We start from the raw sequence: 19,015 nt of genomic DNA on the forward strand, positions 1-19,015 counted from the left end.
GGCTCAGGACAGGTATGGTACATTTACCAAACCAGAATTGGTTTTAACTTGTATGCAATTGGTCAGAACAGTGAGTGCCGCCCTCCTTTCTTTTCTTGGACCTGCCTGTTAGTGCCTAGGCACTTTTTTTTTTTTTTTTTAAAGTTCCAGATATCCCCTTTAATTAGCTTACACTGCTATAGGCAGCATAGACACTGAGCTTCTGCTTTACAGAACATTTAGGCCATGTTCACACGCTGCGGGTTCCTCTGCGGGTTAATCCCGCAGCGGAATTGAAAATCTGCAGGGCAAAACCACTGTGGTTATCCCTGCAGATTTATCGCGGTTTGTTCCGCGGTTTCCGCTGCGGGATTACTGCTGTACTATTGATGCTGCATATGCAGCAATATGCAGCATCAATAGTAATGTAAAAAATAATAAAAATTGGCTATACTCACCCTCTGACGTCGCGATCTCCCCGGCGCTGCAAGCGGCTGTGCCGACAAGGACCTTCGTGACGTCACGGTCATGTGACCGCGGCGTCATCACGGTCATGTGACCGCGACGTCACCACAGGTCCTGTTCGGCACAGCAACTGAGACCGGACGCCGCGGGCAGCGCTGAGAGGTGAGTATAGCTTCATTTTTTATTTTAATTCTTTTTTTTACACTATTTTATGGTTCCCAGGGCCTGGAGGAGAGTCTCCTCTCCTCCACCCCGGGTACCACCTGCACATTATCCGCTTACTTCCCGCAACGTGGGCACAGCCCCATGCGGGAAGTAAGCGGTTCAATGCATTCCTATGGGTGCAGAATCGCAGCGATTCTGCACAAAGAAGTGACATGCTGCGGGTTGTAAACCGCTGCGTTTCTGCGCGGTTTTTCCCGCAGCATGTGCACTGCGGTTTCCGGTTTCCATAGGGTTTACATGTTAATGTAAACGCTATGGAAACTGCTGCGGACCCGCAGCATCAAAATCGCGGCGGTTCCGCGGTAAAAACCGCAGCGTGTGAACATGGCCTTAAACAAAGCGTTTACTGCAATAAATGTACATACACGAACAGCTTACCTTAGATTTATTTTCTTCTGCAAACCCAGGTGTATCAGTATCCGGAGGATAAGCAACAGTCACATAAATATTATATGGTTTGATCTGGAAATAAATATTACAGTTATTTAACTCCTTAAGGACCAATATTGTTTGCATGATAACAACCTCACCAGTTTTTGTAAATCTGGCATGTGTAAATATTTCATAGAATAACACCAGAGATCTTTTGCATATGAAAGCAATTTTTTTTTAAGTACTTTTTTGGGTGATAAACTGAACATGTTTTGGTATTGTGAAAAAGATTTTAAAAAATAATTTGTGTTTCTTCCTACTTTTAATTTACTGTATGTTAGATTCCGCTTTGCACTGACGAGGGGCAGTACCCCGAAACACAGTGTCTGCAAATTGAGATTCTGGTCTGGCCATTATCCTAAGTCATGTGACAAGGCTCGTTAAAAGGGTTAACACTGACTTGTAGGATTGCTACCTTCCAATAGGTGGCACTAGAGTTCTAGCTCTCTTCCTCTCTGAAGAGACAATTTGCATAATTATATTTGTGTACACACTAAGCAAATATGCTGATTTTACTCAAATCTTAATTTTTACATTATTTTACAAAGTTTCACATTTTAGGCATATTTCAAGGTTTATGAATGTAACAGTTACTACAAAAGTTTAAAATTACTATTTTTATTCTCATGTTTTATGCTAAACTTACATAAGCCAAGCAGTAGTAGAATATTAGAACTGCAGTTAAATGTCACTGTTAGGACAGATTTGAGGGAACACAAAGGAAAATAGGGAAACATACCCCAAGTTTAATTGCAGCATTTATTCTGTGTTCAGAAATACTCCCAATGTGGCCCTGATCAGTTTACTCGACACACGGCAGGGCCCTGAGTGAAGGGAGCAAAACTTGACTTTCAGGCCACAATGAAATTAATTCAAGTCCCTTCTAAACCCTCCAGATATTTATGCCGTGATATAAGGAGAAGTTCATGAGAACCTGCCAGCTAAATACAACCTCAAATTTACATGCAGTGATAGTGGTGATAAAACTACTGCAGGTAAATCGAGTTTTAAACATGACTGGCGGTCTTAACTTAAAGAAGACACAAAGAAAATGACCGTATATTCTGCTCACTTCTACTTATAGAGCAAAGGAAAAAAACTGGAAACACAAATTGCCCAATAAGATTTATCAAAGTAGCAACAAGGGACATAAAATGCAATTTTTATGCTCACCTGGGGAAGTTGTGAGAGTCACAACCCCAATGTAGAACTTAGAAAATGCTGCTGCAGATCCACAATGTGCAGAAACGTAGGAAGCTGGAAATTTGTGGGTAAAAAGCTGCGCTGCCAGTGGTCCAGAGATGAGGAGACCGGATTACTTCAAATTCAGTTTATTAGTCAATGTGTTTAAAAGAGAACACACGTCTTCATCAAGTAGACGTGGTTTGTCTTGATGAAAACGTGTTCTCTTCTAAATGCATTGACAAATAGAAGTAGATGACATGCGGTTTATAAGTCAACGCGTTTCAAAGTGAACACATTTTTTGATCAGGACAAACCACAAAGATCTTTGTCATTTGCCCTGATGAAGACGTCTATTCTCTTCGAAAGACAATGACTAAAACTGCATTTCAACTATTCTGGTCTCCTGCTCATCAGGACCACTGGCAGCGCCGATTTCTACCCACTTATTTCCAGCTTCCTGGGCTTCTAGTACTAAGGTGGCAGAGGGGGTAGTGATCAGTCAGCACTCAATACAGAGTGAGTGTGGTCGCTCTCCATGCAGCTTGCCTGACAGCCTTTTCGGTACACATCCTGCTGAACATAAACTTAGTCAATGTGCATGGAGGGGGGAGTGACTGCCACTATGTACTGAGCACTGGCTGATCATTACTCCCTTTGCCGGCCCAATCCTCACAAGAAAGCGGCTGCAGGGAGAACAGAATTTCATTTTCCTTATGCATTTGCTCTTTCAGGTAGACAGTTGAACATATTTGACATGTTATATTTACCTTCAGATTTTCACTGTAGCTGCAGGTAAATAGCATTTTCTTTAGGAGATAGTTCCCCTTAAAATTTTGATCTGACTCTTCCAAAATCCAAATTATGGATGGCCAATATTATAAAAAACAGGATGAAATTTAAGTAAAAAAATGAATCAAAAATTTAAAGTGAACCTGTCAGCAGGGTTGTGCACAGTAACCTATAGACACTGCGCAAGCAGTGCCATTTTGAGACTTTTTTCTGAATTTATTTATAGCAGCAAATAAAATAATTAAATGAAGGTGATTTTTTCCCCCCACCCAATATAAATAATATTCAGAATGTAAAATAGAAGATCAGTGACCTGTCAGAAGCCATCAGTATGAATACCTAAGCAGACCACCACATGAAGACCCCCTACCCCACAGGCCGCCACTGAAGCATAAAAATCTAATCAACTCAAAACTGAAAATCAAGATTACACAACAACCACAAGACGAATTTCACCAGGTATCATTTTAATCAGTATAACAGCGCCAACCTGACACTGTCTGTAGGCTACTGTGCACAATCCTGCTGACAGGATCACTTCAAAGAATTAAAAATTTAAGAAGTGCCAAAACAGAAGTACACAAAAGAATGTAATATCCTAGGCACGTGCCGTATAATCAAAAGCATTCATACAGACCCAGCCCTGGCTTGTTGAGGCACTGACGACCTGTATCCTTTCTTATGCTGTTATTTTACCATACATGAAATCTCTTTAGGCGCATTAGCAGTTTGGGACATTTGAGCGGGAAAATGTTATCCTGGAAAAATGTGTGTCTCCACAAATTCTCTTTTTTTCCCCCATGTCCAGCTCCTGGTAGTCCAGGTACCAGGCCTCTCTGTGTAGTATAAAAGTATTAGAATGCCATTTGGACCAAATCACTTGCCAGCTTTTTGCATCAGACTGCATTTTCTGATGATGCCTCCCATATTTTTATTATACTGATGTATGCAGTGCTGCTTGGATATATATGATTGTGTTTGACCCACCTCTTTTTTGTCCTTGTAATTAACCACCATCAATGTATTGTTTAAAAGAGCTCTACTCTCAATAGCCTTTACAAGGGGTTGTCCACTACTCAGACAACCCCCTCTCAATTGCTATATCCCCCTTATAAAATATCAATAGCCTATAGTCACCTCCAGTGCAGATCCAGCGATGACTGCATTGGCTTGGGACTCGCGTGACAATCAGCTGCCGCTTCACTCACTTCCTTCGGAAAAAAAAAAAAGGACACTGGGAAAACGTGAGAGCTGCTGCTCTGCCTTCCTACGAAAGTCAGTTACGTCCAAAGGAAGAGAGAGAAACGGCACTGATGAGGAGAGTACAGCTGTTAATTTATTGAGAAGGAGGAGGAGCGGTCCGAGTAGTAGACAACCCCTTTAAGAATTTATGTTGCATCATCAGTTTTAAAAGTTTACACTTTTTGCTTTTAAAATTAGACCATTTTCCACATGAAATAACTTTCCTGTGGCATACACAGATGATAACTTCTGCAAACATCTTTGTCAGGCATGAGAGGGAGGACATCTATATTTTGCACACCAGCAATTTGTGTGGTCTATAAGACAAAAAGCTTGGCTACGGAATCAGTACAGCTAGCGGCTTACAAGAAAAAATGTCCACTCTGCAAAGCACTTAAAAAAGGGGTACACTTGAAAACTGACTTTTCCCCCTCACACACACTATTCCTTTCCTACTAGTGGATAAATGAAGGTTCCATGCTATGCCACTACCAATTTTAACCACTTACTGAGATGAAGTATTGGTGCGTCACATGCCAGCTCCTTGCCTTTGATGTGGGCTTGCATGACAAGATGATGCGCCTTTAACAGCTACTGGTGGAGTGGAACTCCGCCTGTGACTGTTAACATGTTAAATGCTGTTATCAGTCTTTGACATTGGCACTTAACACGCTCCGGCATTGGGTCAGGAGAGTCATTCCTTGTGCCCATTGGCACACATGACGTGATCGTGGGGTGCCAATGGGTTGCCATGACAGCCATGGGTCTGCAAAAGACCCCCTCCCCGAGACAGTCATCGAGATCCTCCTGTGAAAGGTAGTGTTCCAAAGTTCACAGAAGACTGTGCTGATATATGTACTGTATATGTATAGCACAATAGATAAATTATAGTCCGTAAAAAAAAAACCAAAAAAAAAAACATTTGACATTGCTGTGTCTACAAACGTCTGATCAAAATATGAAAATAACATTAATTCAATAAGTAAATGATGTAATGAAGAAAAAAAAAAAAAAGAAAAGCAAGAATTTATATATTTTTTTAAGAATACAAATGTCCACATTTTAATTTGGGAAATTTGGGAAAGGTCAAAGAGGCCCGGCGCCTGTGCACTGCAGCACTTTACGCTGCCCTCAAAGGGCAGAGAATTAAACCTGTGCAGGAGCCATGAAGGAAGCAAGGGAGAGGACGACATCGTATGAAGATGGGAGGCGCCGGACCTGGACCTGCGACACCCATCAGACCGGACCGCCCCTGGGTGAGTATAATATAACCTCTTTTTCTCCTCTTTTAGGATACATCAGAGGCTTATATACAGCATTACAGAATGCTGTAGATAAGCCCCTAATGGCAGTGGCTGCAGCTTATATGCAAAAAATGAGGTGACAGATTCCCTTTAAGCATGGGTGGGGTTGCATTGTGGAAGGTTAATTTTGACGTCTTTATCCACATATTCCAAGATTTCTGATTTATTTATTTTAAACCATCATGCCATTACTGCTTAGAACACACCTGGGCAAATGATGGTCCGTAGGCCGTATCAAACCAGTGGATCATGGCCGCTCTCCCACCTCCGCCCCAGTATGCTTTGCATGCAGATACTGGTGAATGTAATGGTGTAACATGGCTTGTTAACACAGCCTTATACAGCTGTCCAATCTCTGGTATCTGTTTTTGCCAGCTTCTGTCTAATGAGTATGGGGGCTTTAATATAATCACTATGGTAGTGGTCCAAGTGCTTTGCTGTATGTACCATACCTCCATTTGTAGCGCTTCTGCAAGGCCTCTGAGTGCAAACTTTGTTGGAGAGTAAGCAGTGTATCCAAATAGCCCCAGCTGTCCGGCTTGTGATGAAACAAATACAATTCTTCCCATTCGCCTCTCCTTCATAGTAGAGATCACTGCACGACTGGGGTACACACTGCCCAAATAATTCACTTCCATCAGCCTCTAAATTAAGATGGGAGAAGGATTAAAAAATAAATAAAAAAAAATCACTGCAATAAAAGGTTCTTCACGGTGTACAGTAAAGAGATTTCACAATGCAAAATGTAGAGATTTAATCTGATAACAAGCAGACACTGTAAGGGTATGTGCACACGTCAGGATTTCTTGCAGAAATTTCCTGAAGAAAACTGGAAATTTTCTGCAAGAAATCCGCATTTTTTTTTTGCGTTTTTTCCCCGGTTTTTTTAGGATTTTGCAAGCGAAATTAGCTTGCAGAATGCTAAAGTTTTCCAAGCGATCTGTAGCATCGTTTGGAAAACTGACTGACAGGTTGGTCACACTTGTCAAACATAGTGTGTGACAAGTGTGACCAACTTTTTACTATAGATGCAGCCTATGCAGCATCTATGGTAAAAGATAGAATGTTTAAAAGTAATTAAAAAAATTTTTAAAAAATGGTTATACTCACCTGCAGACAGCCGATCTCCTCAGCGGCGTCCGTTCCTATAGATGAAGTGTGTGTGCAGGACCTTCGATGACGTCGCGGTCACATGACCGGTCTCGCGACCAATCACAAGACCGCAACGTCATCGCAGGTCCTTCACCACACACCAGCTATAGGAACCGAAGCGGCAGCATGCACCTGAGAGGCGGGAAGACTGCGGGGCCATCGAAGGTGAGTATATCACTATTTTTTATTTTAATTCTTTTTTTTTTACCAATTATATGGTGCCCAGTCCGTGGAGGAGAGTCTCCTCTCCTCCACCCTGGGTACCAACCGCACATAATCTGCTTACTTCCCGCATGGTGTGCACAGCCCCGTGCGGGAGGTAAGCAGATCAATGCATTCCTAGGTGTGCGGAACCCCGCAATTCCGCAAATTTAATGAACATGTTGCTTTTTTTTCTGCGATGCGATTTTTTCGCGGAAAAAAATGCAACATTTGCACAAAAAATGCGGAATACCCTGAAAATAATGGGAGGCATATGTAAGCATTTTTTTCGCGTTTTTATAGCGAAAAAAACGCGAAAAATACTGAACGTGTGCACATGGCCTAAATGTATGGATCTTGAAACTGGGCAAATATCCAGCAGGCCTCAGATCTAAAATAACCACTTCATCACATGGATGTCCCAAAAACAGTGGAAAAAAAGATAAGTAATATAGATTTTTTTTTTTTTATAGCTATCCAATTTTTTTTCCAATCATGTTGCTGCTTGGGACTTTTGTTTTATACGTGACAAATTGTGTTTTGTTTTCTGTTCTGCCATCATTGGGCTTTTAATATTTTGAAAGATGATGAATACATAAATCGCCACATAAAACATCACAAAATATCGACCTGAAACATATAAACATTACTGAGTGTGTCTAAGATGTCTGCCGGAAACCAAGTGGATGGGAGATGTGCATCACAGAGGTGGCTGTCCTCTGTGATGTAAACATGGAGTAATGCTCTATTGCACATAGTACCAAGAGAGGTTAACACCTTAAGGACTGCCACTTTGTTGGTTAATGACCGGGCTTCTTTTTTTTTTATTTATTTTTTTTTTAAATCAGACCATTGTCACTTTATGAGGCAATAACTCTGTAGCGCTTCAAAGGATCCCACCGTTTGAGATTTTTTTTTGTGACAACGCACTTCATGATAGTAGTAAAATTTGTTCAATGTGGCTTGCGCTTATTTGTGAAAATATCGTAAATTTGGCAACAATTTCTCAATTTTAAAACTTTGAATTCTTATGCCCTTAAACCAGAGAGTTACATCACACAAAATAGTTAATAAATAACATTTCCTACATGTGAACTTTACAGTACAAGTTTTGAAACTTAATTTTTTTTTGTTAGGAAGTTAGAAGGTTTAAAAGTTGAACAGCTATTTCACATTTTTCCAACAGAATCCACAAAAACTTTTTTTTTTTTTTTTTTAGGGACACCACCACTTAAAATGACTTTTCGGGGCCTATATGACAAAGTATCCAAACGTGACACTATTCTAAAAATTGCACCCCCTCAAAATCCTCAATAGCATATTTAAGAAGTTTATTAACCACTAGATGGTGGCCCGATTCTAACGCATCGGGTATTCTAGAATATGCATGTCCACGTAGTATATAGCCCAGCCACGTAGTATATTGCCCAGCGACGTAGTATATTGCCCAGTGACGTAGTATATTGCCCAGTGACGTAGTATATTGCCCAGTGACGTAGTATATTGCCCAGTGACTTAGTATACAGCACAGAGCCACGTAGTATATTGCCCAGTTACGTAGTATACAGCAGAGCCACGTAGTATATTGCACAGCGACGTAGTATACAGCCACGTATATTGTCCAGTTATGTAGTATATTGCCCAGTGACGTAGTATATTGCCCAGTGACGTAGTATATTGCCCAGTGACGTAGTATACAGCACAGAGCCACGTAGTATATTGCCCAGCCACGTATGTCACAGGTTAAAAAATGAAAAATAGCCATATACTCACCTTCCGAGGGGCCCCTTGTAGTTCTGTTGCCTGTGTTCGGATCAGGCGGCAGCTTCCGGTCCGAGGGTGTGATGACGTCGCAGTCACATGACCGTGACGTCACGCAAGGTCCTTCTCGCGCAGGCACTCAGGGCCTGTGATGACGTCGCGGTAACATGACTGACGTCATGGCAGGTCCTTGTCGCACACCAACCTTCGCACCGGAACCTGCCGCTTGCATGGACCGGTCACCGGAGCGTCGGAAAGGCGGCGGAAGGTGAGCATATAATGATTTGTTATTTTTTTTAAATTATTTTTAACATTAGATGTTTTTACTATTGAGGCTGCATAGGCAGCCTCAATAGTAAAAACATGGTCACACAGGGTTAAAAGCGGCGGTAACGGAGTGAGTTACCCGCGGCATAACGCGGTCCGTTACCGCTGGCACTAACCCTGTGTGAGCTGTGACTGCGGGGAGTATGGAGCGGGCGCCGGGCAGTGACTGCAGGGGAGTAGGGAGGGACTAATCGGACTGTACCAGTCGCTGATTGGTCGCGGCAGCCATGACAGGCAGCTGGCGAGACCAATCAGCGACTGAATATCCGTGACGGAAGTTGCCGACAGAAAGACGGAAGTACCCCTTAGACAATTATATATATAGATTCAGGTGCTTCACAAGAATTAAAGGAATGTGGAAGGAAAAAAAAAAAATAGACCATTTTACTTTACTTTTACAAAAATGTTACTTTAACCCCATTTTTTTTTTTTTTAAAGTTCACAATGGTAACAGTAGAAATTGAACCTCAAAATATATTGTGCAATTTCTCCTTAGCATGCCAATACCGCATATCCAAGGGAAAACTACTGTTTGGGGGGCACAACAGGGCTCGGAAGGGAAGGAGCATTTTTGAACACAAAAATGGCTAGAATTGAGAAGTGTCACGTATGGAGAGCCCCTGATGTGCCTAAAAAGTGGAATCCCCCACACAAGTGACCCCATTTTGGAAACTAAACCACTCACGAAATGTATCTAGATGTGTGGTGGGCACCTTGAACCCCCAGGTGCTTCACAGAAGTTTAGAATGTAGAAACAAGGGGGGGAAACAACTCACCTTTTCCCCTTAACCCCTTCACCCCCGGAGCTTTTTCCGTTTTTTCGTTTTCGTTTTTCGCTCCCCTCCTTCCCAGAGCCATAACTTTTATTTTTCCGTCAATATGGCCATGTGAGGGCTTATTTTTTGCGGGACGAGATGTACTTTTGAACGATACCATTGGTTTTACCATGCCGTGTAACAGAAAACGGGAAAAAAATTCCAAGTGTGATGAAATTGCAAAAAAAGTGCAATCCCACACTTGTTTTTTGTTTGGCTTTTTTGCTAGGTTCACCAAATGCTAAAACTGACCTGCCATTATGATTCTCCAGGTCATTACAAGTTCATAGACATCTAACATGTCTAGGTTATTTTTTATCTAAGTGGTGAAAAATTCCAAAGTTTGCTAAAAAAAAAAATAATTGCGTGATTTTCCGATACCCGTAGCGTCTCCAATTTTCGTGATCTGGGGTCAGGTGAGGGCTTATTTTTTGCGTGCCGAGCTGGCATTTTTAATGATACCATTTTGGTGTAGATACATTCTTTTCATCGCCCGTTATTGCATTTTAATGCAATGTCGCGGCGACCAAAAAAAACGTAATTTGGGAGTTTTGATTTTTTTTCTCGCTACGCCATTTAGCGGTCAGGTTAATCCTTTGTTTTTATTGATAGATTGGGCGATTCTGAATGCGGCGATACCAAATATGTGTATGTTTAATTTTTTTTTTAATTGTTTTATTTTGATTGGGGCGAAGGGGGGTGATTTGAACTTTTATATATTTTTTATTTTTTTTTATATTTTTAAACACTTTTTTTTTTAATTTTGGCATGCTTCAATAGCCTCCATAGGAGGCTAGAAGCATGCACAACTCGATCGGCTCTGCTACATAGAGGTGAAGTACAGATCACCTCTATGTAGCAGAAATCCAGGTGTACTTTGAGCGCCGACCACAGCAATCGGCCATCAACAACCATAGAGGTCTCAAGGAGACCTCTGGTTGTTATGGCAATGCACCGCTGACCCCCGATCATGTGACGGGAGTCAGCGGTGCGAGCACCTCCGGCCGCGCGGCCGGGAGCGCTAGTTAAATGCCGCTGTCAGCGCTTGACGGCATTTAACTAGTTAATGGGCGCGGGTGGATCGCGATTCCGCTCGCGCTCATTGCGCGCACTTGTCAGCTGTACAAAACAGCTGACATGTCGCGGCTTTAAGGTGGGCTCACCGCCGGAGCCCACCTTAAAGCAGTGGATCTGCCAGCTGACGTAGTATTCCATCAGCTGGCAGAAAGGGGTTAAAAATATTCTTTTAGACTCAATTTTTTTATTTTTATAAGGGCTAATAGGACAAAAATGGACTTCAGTTTGTTGTGCAATTTCTCCTAAATGTGCCAATACCCTCCCTACACATAAAATAGAGAACTACTTTTCAGCCACAGTGTGAAGCTCAGAAGGGAAGAAGTGCCATATTATAATGCAGATTTTACTGTTATGGTTTGCGGGTGCTATGAGCCACACAGAGCCCCTGAGGTGCAAGAACAGCAGAACCCCCCCATAAGTTACTCCATTTTACAAACTATACCTCTCAATGAATTCGTCTAGGAGTGCACTGATCATATTGACAACGTGTGTGTCACAAAACCTTACACCATTGGACAGAGAAGAAAAAAATAAATTACACTTACCACCAAAATTTAGCTTTAGCCCCAGATTTTACATATTCACATGGAATTGGATAAAAATAGCACCAACATTTGTCACACAATCTCTGTTGCATGTGTCAATACCCCTTATGTGGCTGTACAGTATTTTTTTCACTGCACTGCAAAAACTATTTGCCTCCTGGTGTGCAGATTTTCATAGAATAGTTTGCCGATTCCATATACATAGCCCCCAAGTGCTAGAAGAGCAGAATCCATCCCTCATGTGACCCCATTTTGGAAATGATACCCCTGCCAAACATGTGGACGTATGTGGTTTTGGAACACTGTGGGGCTCCGAAAGGAGTGAGCATTTAGAATTGGGAGTACAGAATCCACTGAATTTCTTTTGGGGGTGGGCATAGCGCTATTCCAGGGCCTTTGCACTACCAGTAATGTGGATGCCCCCTATACTTCCATTAACAGATGACGGACCTGAGTGGGGACTTACAGGATTGATTTGAAGCCTTTATTGGAAACATTTTACATAACGTGGGTGATCACATTTATCCTGCGCACTACACTGAGCACTTATATCGGGGTTGCCATCTAAATGTCCAAAAGACATGGTTCAAATTAACCCCTGAGGGATCCACTCACTATAATGAGGCAGCAGAGCTACTCTGGACTCCGTCTGGCCTATGTTCAGTGGTGTCCTTTTCAGAAGTGTGCAAAACTGGTCAATTGCACCTTTATACACGCCTAAGAAGACTTAGGCAGGCTTCACACTAGCAGTCGGCAGGGCTGCGGATGAAAACCTTCTTCCTCCGTGAAGCACCGCCCATTGCTGCGCCTCTTCCTTCAGCTCCGCCTACATCTGCATACCCTATGTTTAAACACTGGGTACGCAGGCCATGCGGATGTATGCAGATGCCTCCGCATGAGTCATCTTGATGCTGCGCTGACCTGCAAACGCAACATGTTAGGATTTTGTTGTGATCGGCGCAGCTTCAAAACGATGCATCCGGAGGCATCCGCATACATCCACATGGCCTGCGTACCCAATGTTAAATATAGGGTACGCAGAACGCATGCAGACGTAGGCGGAGCTGAAGGAAGAGGAGCGGCAGTGGGCGGGTCTTCACGGAGGAAGAAGGCTGCCGTCCGCAGCCCTGCCTAATGCTAGTGAGAAGCTAGCCTTACACTGCCAGATCACAGGCCAGACAGTGTCCACAGTGTCTCCATCTGCCTCATTTAGGGAATTTTCCATCTGAGATTCAGTCTGAATCATGCATTTCAGAGATTTAGACAGAAACCCTGGTGTAAGCGCTCAGCATAGAGCTCACGATAAGTGAAACCAGCCATACTGTGATCTTTGGGAGGCAGAATGAACAAAACCTCCCCACCCCCCCAAAGAAACAAAAAAACAGAAAGTAGAGAATTGGTTTTTATTTTTTACACCGTTCCTTGTGCGGTGTAAGTGATTAGACGACTTTATTCTTCAAGGTTGTGTGATTACAGCGATACCAGATTTATATTCTTTTTCAGGTTTGTTGTCAAGCACTAATAGACGCTTTTTTTTTGCAACAGTTAGTCTTTGCATCGTCATATTTTGAGAGCTATAATTTTTCCATATTTCGGCTAAGGGTCATGTGAGGGCTTATTTTTTGTGGAACACGTTGACTTTAAATAATTTTTTTTGTTAGGAAGTTATAAAGGTTAAAAGTTGACCAGTGATCTCATTTTTCCAACAAAATTTACAAAACTTTTTTTTTTTTTTAGGGACTACATCACATTTGAAGCGACTTTGCAGGGGGTTTATATGACACAAAGTACCTAAAAAAAAAAAAAACACGACACCATTCTAAACTGCACCCCTCAAGATGTTCAAAACCACATTCAAGAAGTTTATTAACCCCTCAGATGCTTCACAGGATTTTTTGGAATGTGGAAGGGAAATGAAAATGTAACTTTGTGTCACAAAAATGTTACTTTTTACTCCCAATTTATTTTTTTGCTGCAAGGGTAACAGGAAAAAAAAATGGACCCCGAAATTGGTTGTGCAATTTCTCCTGAGCATGCAGATACCCCATATGTGGGGGAAAACCACTGATTGAGGACACAGCAGGGCTCGGAAGGGAAGGAATGCAATTTGACTCAGTGGCATGCGCGGACACGGTGTCCACCGCTGGTCCTGTCCAGCAGTGGACAGTGTCCGCACATGCCACTGAGGCACGTCGCACTTAACCTTATATGTGCACAGGTCTGACAACCCTTGCCCCACTTTTTCATGTCACGGAATGTTTAATGATCTAGTGATCTCCAACCAAGATTATTGGTCCACCTGATCTAATAAACTTCCTTTGTCCTGTAACTGATGGTGTGAAGTAAGACCGAAACGTTTTACTTACTACTAGTGTGGAAAACATTAAATTATCTGATCACTTAAGTTGAGTGCCGAGTCTCTTAATATATGTTAATGGTGTGGGAACCTAGTTTGGCACCTACAAAAGCTGTGACACGCCTATCTATTCAAACATGTGGACTAGGCACACTGGGGCTCAGAAGTAAGGGGGCATTTGGATTTGAGAGCACAGAATTTGCTGAATTTCCTTTGGGGGCTGAGGAGCCATTTCACTTTTCCAGAGCCTTTGTGCTACCAGTAACGTGGAACCCCCCTATATTTCCATTAATAGATGACAGACCTGAGTGGGGACTTGCTTTTTTTGTGGATAGAGTTGAAGCTTTTATTGGGAACATTTTACATAACATTTAAGATCACATTTATCCTGCTGAGCACTCATTTCAGGAATTCCCTTTAAATCTTCGAGTGACGCAATTCAGATGAAATACCCGAGGGATCCATTCACTATTATGAGGCAGCAGAGTTACTCTGGACTCCACATGGCCTCTGTTCAGGGGTGAACTTTTTTTTTCCCCAGAGGTGTAGAAATCTGCGGCCGACGGCACTTTTATGAACTCCTAATAAAAATACGGACACCGCCAGATCACAGGTCAGACAACGTCCAGTGTCTCCATCTGCCTCATTATAGGGAATCTTCTGCCAGGGATTCCGTCTGAATCACGCGTTTCAGCTTTACACGGAAACCCCAATGCAAGCGCTCTGCGCAGGATAAATGTGGGCAGAGCCTTACTGCGATCTATGAGAGGAAGAATGGAAAAAAAAAAAAAAAAAAAAAAAGAAGTCAACAGCAGGTGAAGAATTAGCTTTATTTTTTACGCAGTTTCTCGTGAAGTCTAAGTGATTACATGACTTTATTATGCGGGTTGGTACAATTACAGCGATATCAGGTTTTATATCTGATTTTTATGTTTGGCTGCTTATCACACACACTAAAGCTTTTTTGTTTTCAAAAACTAGTTTTTTGCATCGTCATATTTTGAGAGCTATAATTTTTCCATATTTCGGTCAACAGTCACGTGAGTGCTTTGAGGGGAAGAGTTGACGCTTTTATTGCCACCATTTGTGAGCTCATAACATTTTTTTGATCGCTTTCTGTTCCAATATTTGGGAGGCAGAATAAACAAACCAACAATGCAGGATTTTTGCTTTCATACTATTCTGATTATGGTTAAATTAGTAAGGTAGCTTTTTTCTTCGGGTCAGTATGATTACAGAGATACCTCTTTTTTTTGTGTTTTGGCGCTTTTACAGAAACTATTTAAAAAAAAAAAATCTTTTGCATCGCTTTATTATGAAAGCTATAAATTATTTTTCCTTTGATGGAGCTGTAGTTTTGCAAGACATGACTGCTTCAGTGGTACCATTTTTCTTTACATTAGTGTTTTTGATCGAGTTTTATTCCAGTTTTTGTTTGGTGGTATGATGATCAAGCATAGCTTTTGCCTGTTTTTTTATTTATTTTGATGGTGTTCACTAAAGGGGTTAACTAGTGGGACAGTTTTATAGGTTGGGTTGTACTGGACGCAGCAATACCAAATGTGTACTTTTATTCCTTTTTTTTTTTTTTCACATATTTATGGGTACAATTATTTTGCGATTTAAAAAAAAATATTTATACAACTTTTTTCTTTTTTTTTTTTTTACTTAGTCCTACTATGGGACTAATTTGAAAGCTGCTGACTGGCATTATGAATTCCTTGGATATCTTTTAGTAACCCTTTCCTGTTTTATACAGTTCAACTACATTTTCCCATAGATCCCTTGACAATTCTTTTGCTTTCCCCATGACTCACAGCCCACAAACGTCAGTGACTGGATGAAAGATGCAAGAGTCTGTCTGGATCCCAGAAACTCACTCAGCTTTTATGTACACACTGATTACAAGCAAACAGGTCACAGGTGAGGATGTTACATTTAGCAGCCATTCAAACCCATTTGTGTCAACTTCTGTGCATGTTATCAGGCCAAAATTACCAGGGTATGTGATTTAAAAAGAGAAAACAAAGTAATTTGACAATAAATGGCTTCACCCAATCACTAACCATGAGTGGAGATAAAGTTTTGGTGTTCTCATTTATCATATTCTCTGAAAAAAGGTCAAGAACGAAAAAATTCTGCAAGCTTTTGAGCACAACTGTATATATATTATAAAATATATATATTTTATTTTTATTACACACACAGGTTTATGTTTAAATTTACACGAGATTAATTTCTTGTATGCCACCAAGAGGGCGTTTCTCTGGTAAATTTCAACTTGCTAAAAGAGTTACTGAGTTCTATTCTTTAAAGAGCATTCTTATTTATGCTGGGTTCATGTGTCAGTCATAGACGATCTATGCTTGGATCACAATACCATTCAGGCCTCTGAACGGAACTATGCCCATCAGGCAGTTAATTTAGACCAGGTTACCCGCCAGCAGGCCCAAGTATTGTGATCGAAGCACAGACTAAGAGACATGTAAACCTGGCCTTTGCAGTACAATTCTAGGGTGAAAAGCAGTACAATGTCCTTGTCTAAAGAACTTCCAAAACCTGTAAAAAGAAGATCTGTAGCACTCAAGACCTGATGCAAAAGAAGTACCGTATTTATTTACCCAGGTACATGCATGGTCTGGGACTAGTAAAAGGTGAAACAATGCATGTATCTTGGTGAACATGTAACAACTTTTTGATTCAGGTTTGGAGTGGGGTGGGACTTTTCTTTCTTCATTTACAGATTAAGATGCACTTTCATTTTTTTCTGGTCAATATTTATTTTTGTTTCACCATCACCAACCTGTGTGAATATACACAAAGAGAAAAAAAAACAAACAACTTACTGAAAAACGATCAATGTCTATCTCCTCAAATTTTCCAGCAATTGATGTGCCAGCGCAGTTCACCAACATATCCACTGGTCCAAGTTTTTCCTGAGCCTAAAGTAAACAATAGATATATGTACAAATCTGTAAAATATATCCTCAGCGGTTTCGTTAGTTTCCTATATAAATGCCAATGACATCCTCATTGTTATAAAGTACACAACTTCAACAATTCAGGGCAGATCTACATAGGTTATTGGTGACAAATTTTATATGCAACCTGAAAACCAATCTTCAGGAAAGCCTACAGCCTGCAATAACCATTCTGCCGCCTCACCACCACCCGAGCTGCCGCCTCACCACCACCAGCGCTGCAGCACCTCAACCTCCTGTCTCTTCCCCATTATCCCGAAGAATGTAAGTCCGCAAGGACAGGGTCTGCTCACCTCCGTACCAGTCTGTCATTGTAAGTTTGTTTACTGTTAACGGTATCTATAACCCTGTATGTAACCCCTTTTCTCATGTACAGCACCATGGAATTAATGGTGCTATATAAATTAATAATAATAATAATAATATGCAAACACTAAGTGCAGAACTGATGCTGATACTAAGTGCAGCTACGAACTATGCTCTTACCACCCACCATAAACGGCATATACTATACTTGGCAGCATTTCTCCATTGACCTTACTGAGGGTCCACCACACAGTATGCATTACTTTATTACAGGAATATTAAGTGACGTAGAAACAAAAAGGACAAACTCTTCCAAAATGAATATATTAGGGTATGATAATGACACATTGTGTCTTCTCTGTAAAAAAAAAACAAAACCAAACAAACAAAAAAAAAACAACAAAGCTTGCTGTGCTATTTTGTCTGCTAAATTGTTGGCCCAATTATAGTCAGTGGGGACCATGAGGTGCCACTGACATCCTTCTCGCTAGTAAAACAGCACTTCCATTATAGAGATGTGACAGGGCCTAAAGAGAGACATGTACACTCGCATTCAATTAAAATGCCAAAATTATAAATAGCAATCACAAAAAACATATGTAAAATTCTCTTACCTGTTTTATGACATTTTCTACTTGTCTGTAATCTTTGGACACGTCAACTGATATACACAACACAACCTAAAACAAACAAACAAACAAACATACATAAAACTTAACCCTTTCACCCCAAAGCCCGTTTCACCTTCCTGACCAGGCTTTTTTTTTTTCCAGTTCTGACCAATATCACTTTTTTCATTTTGCTACTTTCACAAGGGTAGTAGGAGAAAACGGACCATACAATTTGTTGTGCAACTTCTCCCGAGCATGCCAATACCCCATATGTGGGGTAAAATAACTGTTTGGGTACAGGGCAGGGCTTGGAAGGGAAGGAGCACCATTTGAAATTTTGAATGCAAAATTTGCTGGATTAGCAGATGCCATGTTGCGTTTGGAGAGCCTCTGATGTGAGGGGATTTTCACTGTTTAGGCACAAGTGACACTATTTTGGAAACTAGACCCACTCAGGCTACTTCTCTAGATAGGGGTTCAAGGTGCTCACCACACAGGTGCTTCATAGAAGTTTATAATGTTGAGCTGTGTAAATAAAAAAAAACAAAATCTAGATATTGGGTACTCAGCGTAAAGTCTGTTTCTCGGAGCCTTCATTGGGGGACACAGGAAACCATGGGTGTATGCTGCTACCACTAGGAGGTTGACATTATGCAAAAAAGGGTTAGCTTCTCCCCAGCAGTATATACCCACCAACCGGCAGAAAGCTAATCAGTTAGTGAGAAAGCAGTAGGAGAAGCAGAGAACATAACAGAATGAACGTAACAGATAACATAACCTGACAACATTAAACAAGGGGGGGTGCTGTGTCCCCCAATGAAGGCTCCGAGAAACAGATTTTACGGTGAGTATCCAAAATCTAGTTTTCTTTCGCTTCATTGGGGGACACAGGAAACCATGGGACATCCCAAAGCAGTCCCAAGGGTGGGAAGAAGTATAATATCCTCAAGTCAGAACTCAGGCCACTGCAGTCTGCAGGACCTTTCTACCAAGGTTCGCATTAGATGAAGCATGAGTGTGAACCCTGTAGAACTTATTAAAGGTATGAATGGAGGTCCATGTAGCAGCTTTGCAGAGTTGCGAGGCTGATGCCTGATGGCGATCTGCCTAGGAGGCTACCACCGAACGCGTGGAGTGTGCCGTAATCCTCCGTGGACGTGCCCTACCTCTTAGACGGTAAGCTTCCAGAAAGGTGGAACGGATCCATCGAGCAATGGTAGACCGGGTCGCAGGAAGACTCCTTTGTGAACCCTCTGGGATAA

The 19,015-nt window shown here is 41.5% G+C and overlaps 1 protein-coding gene across 1 annotated transcript in view; it reads right to left on the minus strand.

Moving 5' to 3' along the window:
• Positions 1-19,015, minus strand: part of KDSR (3-ketodihydrosphingosine reductase) — an 82,595-nt gene that overhangs the window by 27,205 nt on the left and 36,375 nt on the right. Inside the window, exons 4-7 of the mRNA XM_077269750.1 lie at positions 17,757-17,822; positions 16,702-16,797; positions 6,074-6,265; positions 1,048-1,131 (exon numbers count right to left, since the gene is read on the minus strand). Coding sequence (XP_077125865.1) covers positions 1,048-1,131; positions 6,074-6,265; positions 16,702-16,797; positions 17,757-17,822 — 438 coding nt within the window. The remainder of the gene's footprint in view (positions 1-1,047; positions 1,132-6,073; positions 6,266-16,701; positions 16,798-17,756; positions 17,823-19,015) is intronic.

This window comes from Ranitomeya variabilis, chromosome 6 (genome assembly GCF_051348905.1).
Source record: "Ranitomeya variabilis isolate aRanVar5 chromosome 6, aRanVar5.hap1, whole genome shotgun sequence".
Lineage (NCBI taxonomy): Eukaryota > Metazoa > Chordata > Amphibia > Anura > Dendrobatidae > Ranitomeya > Ranitomeya variabilis.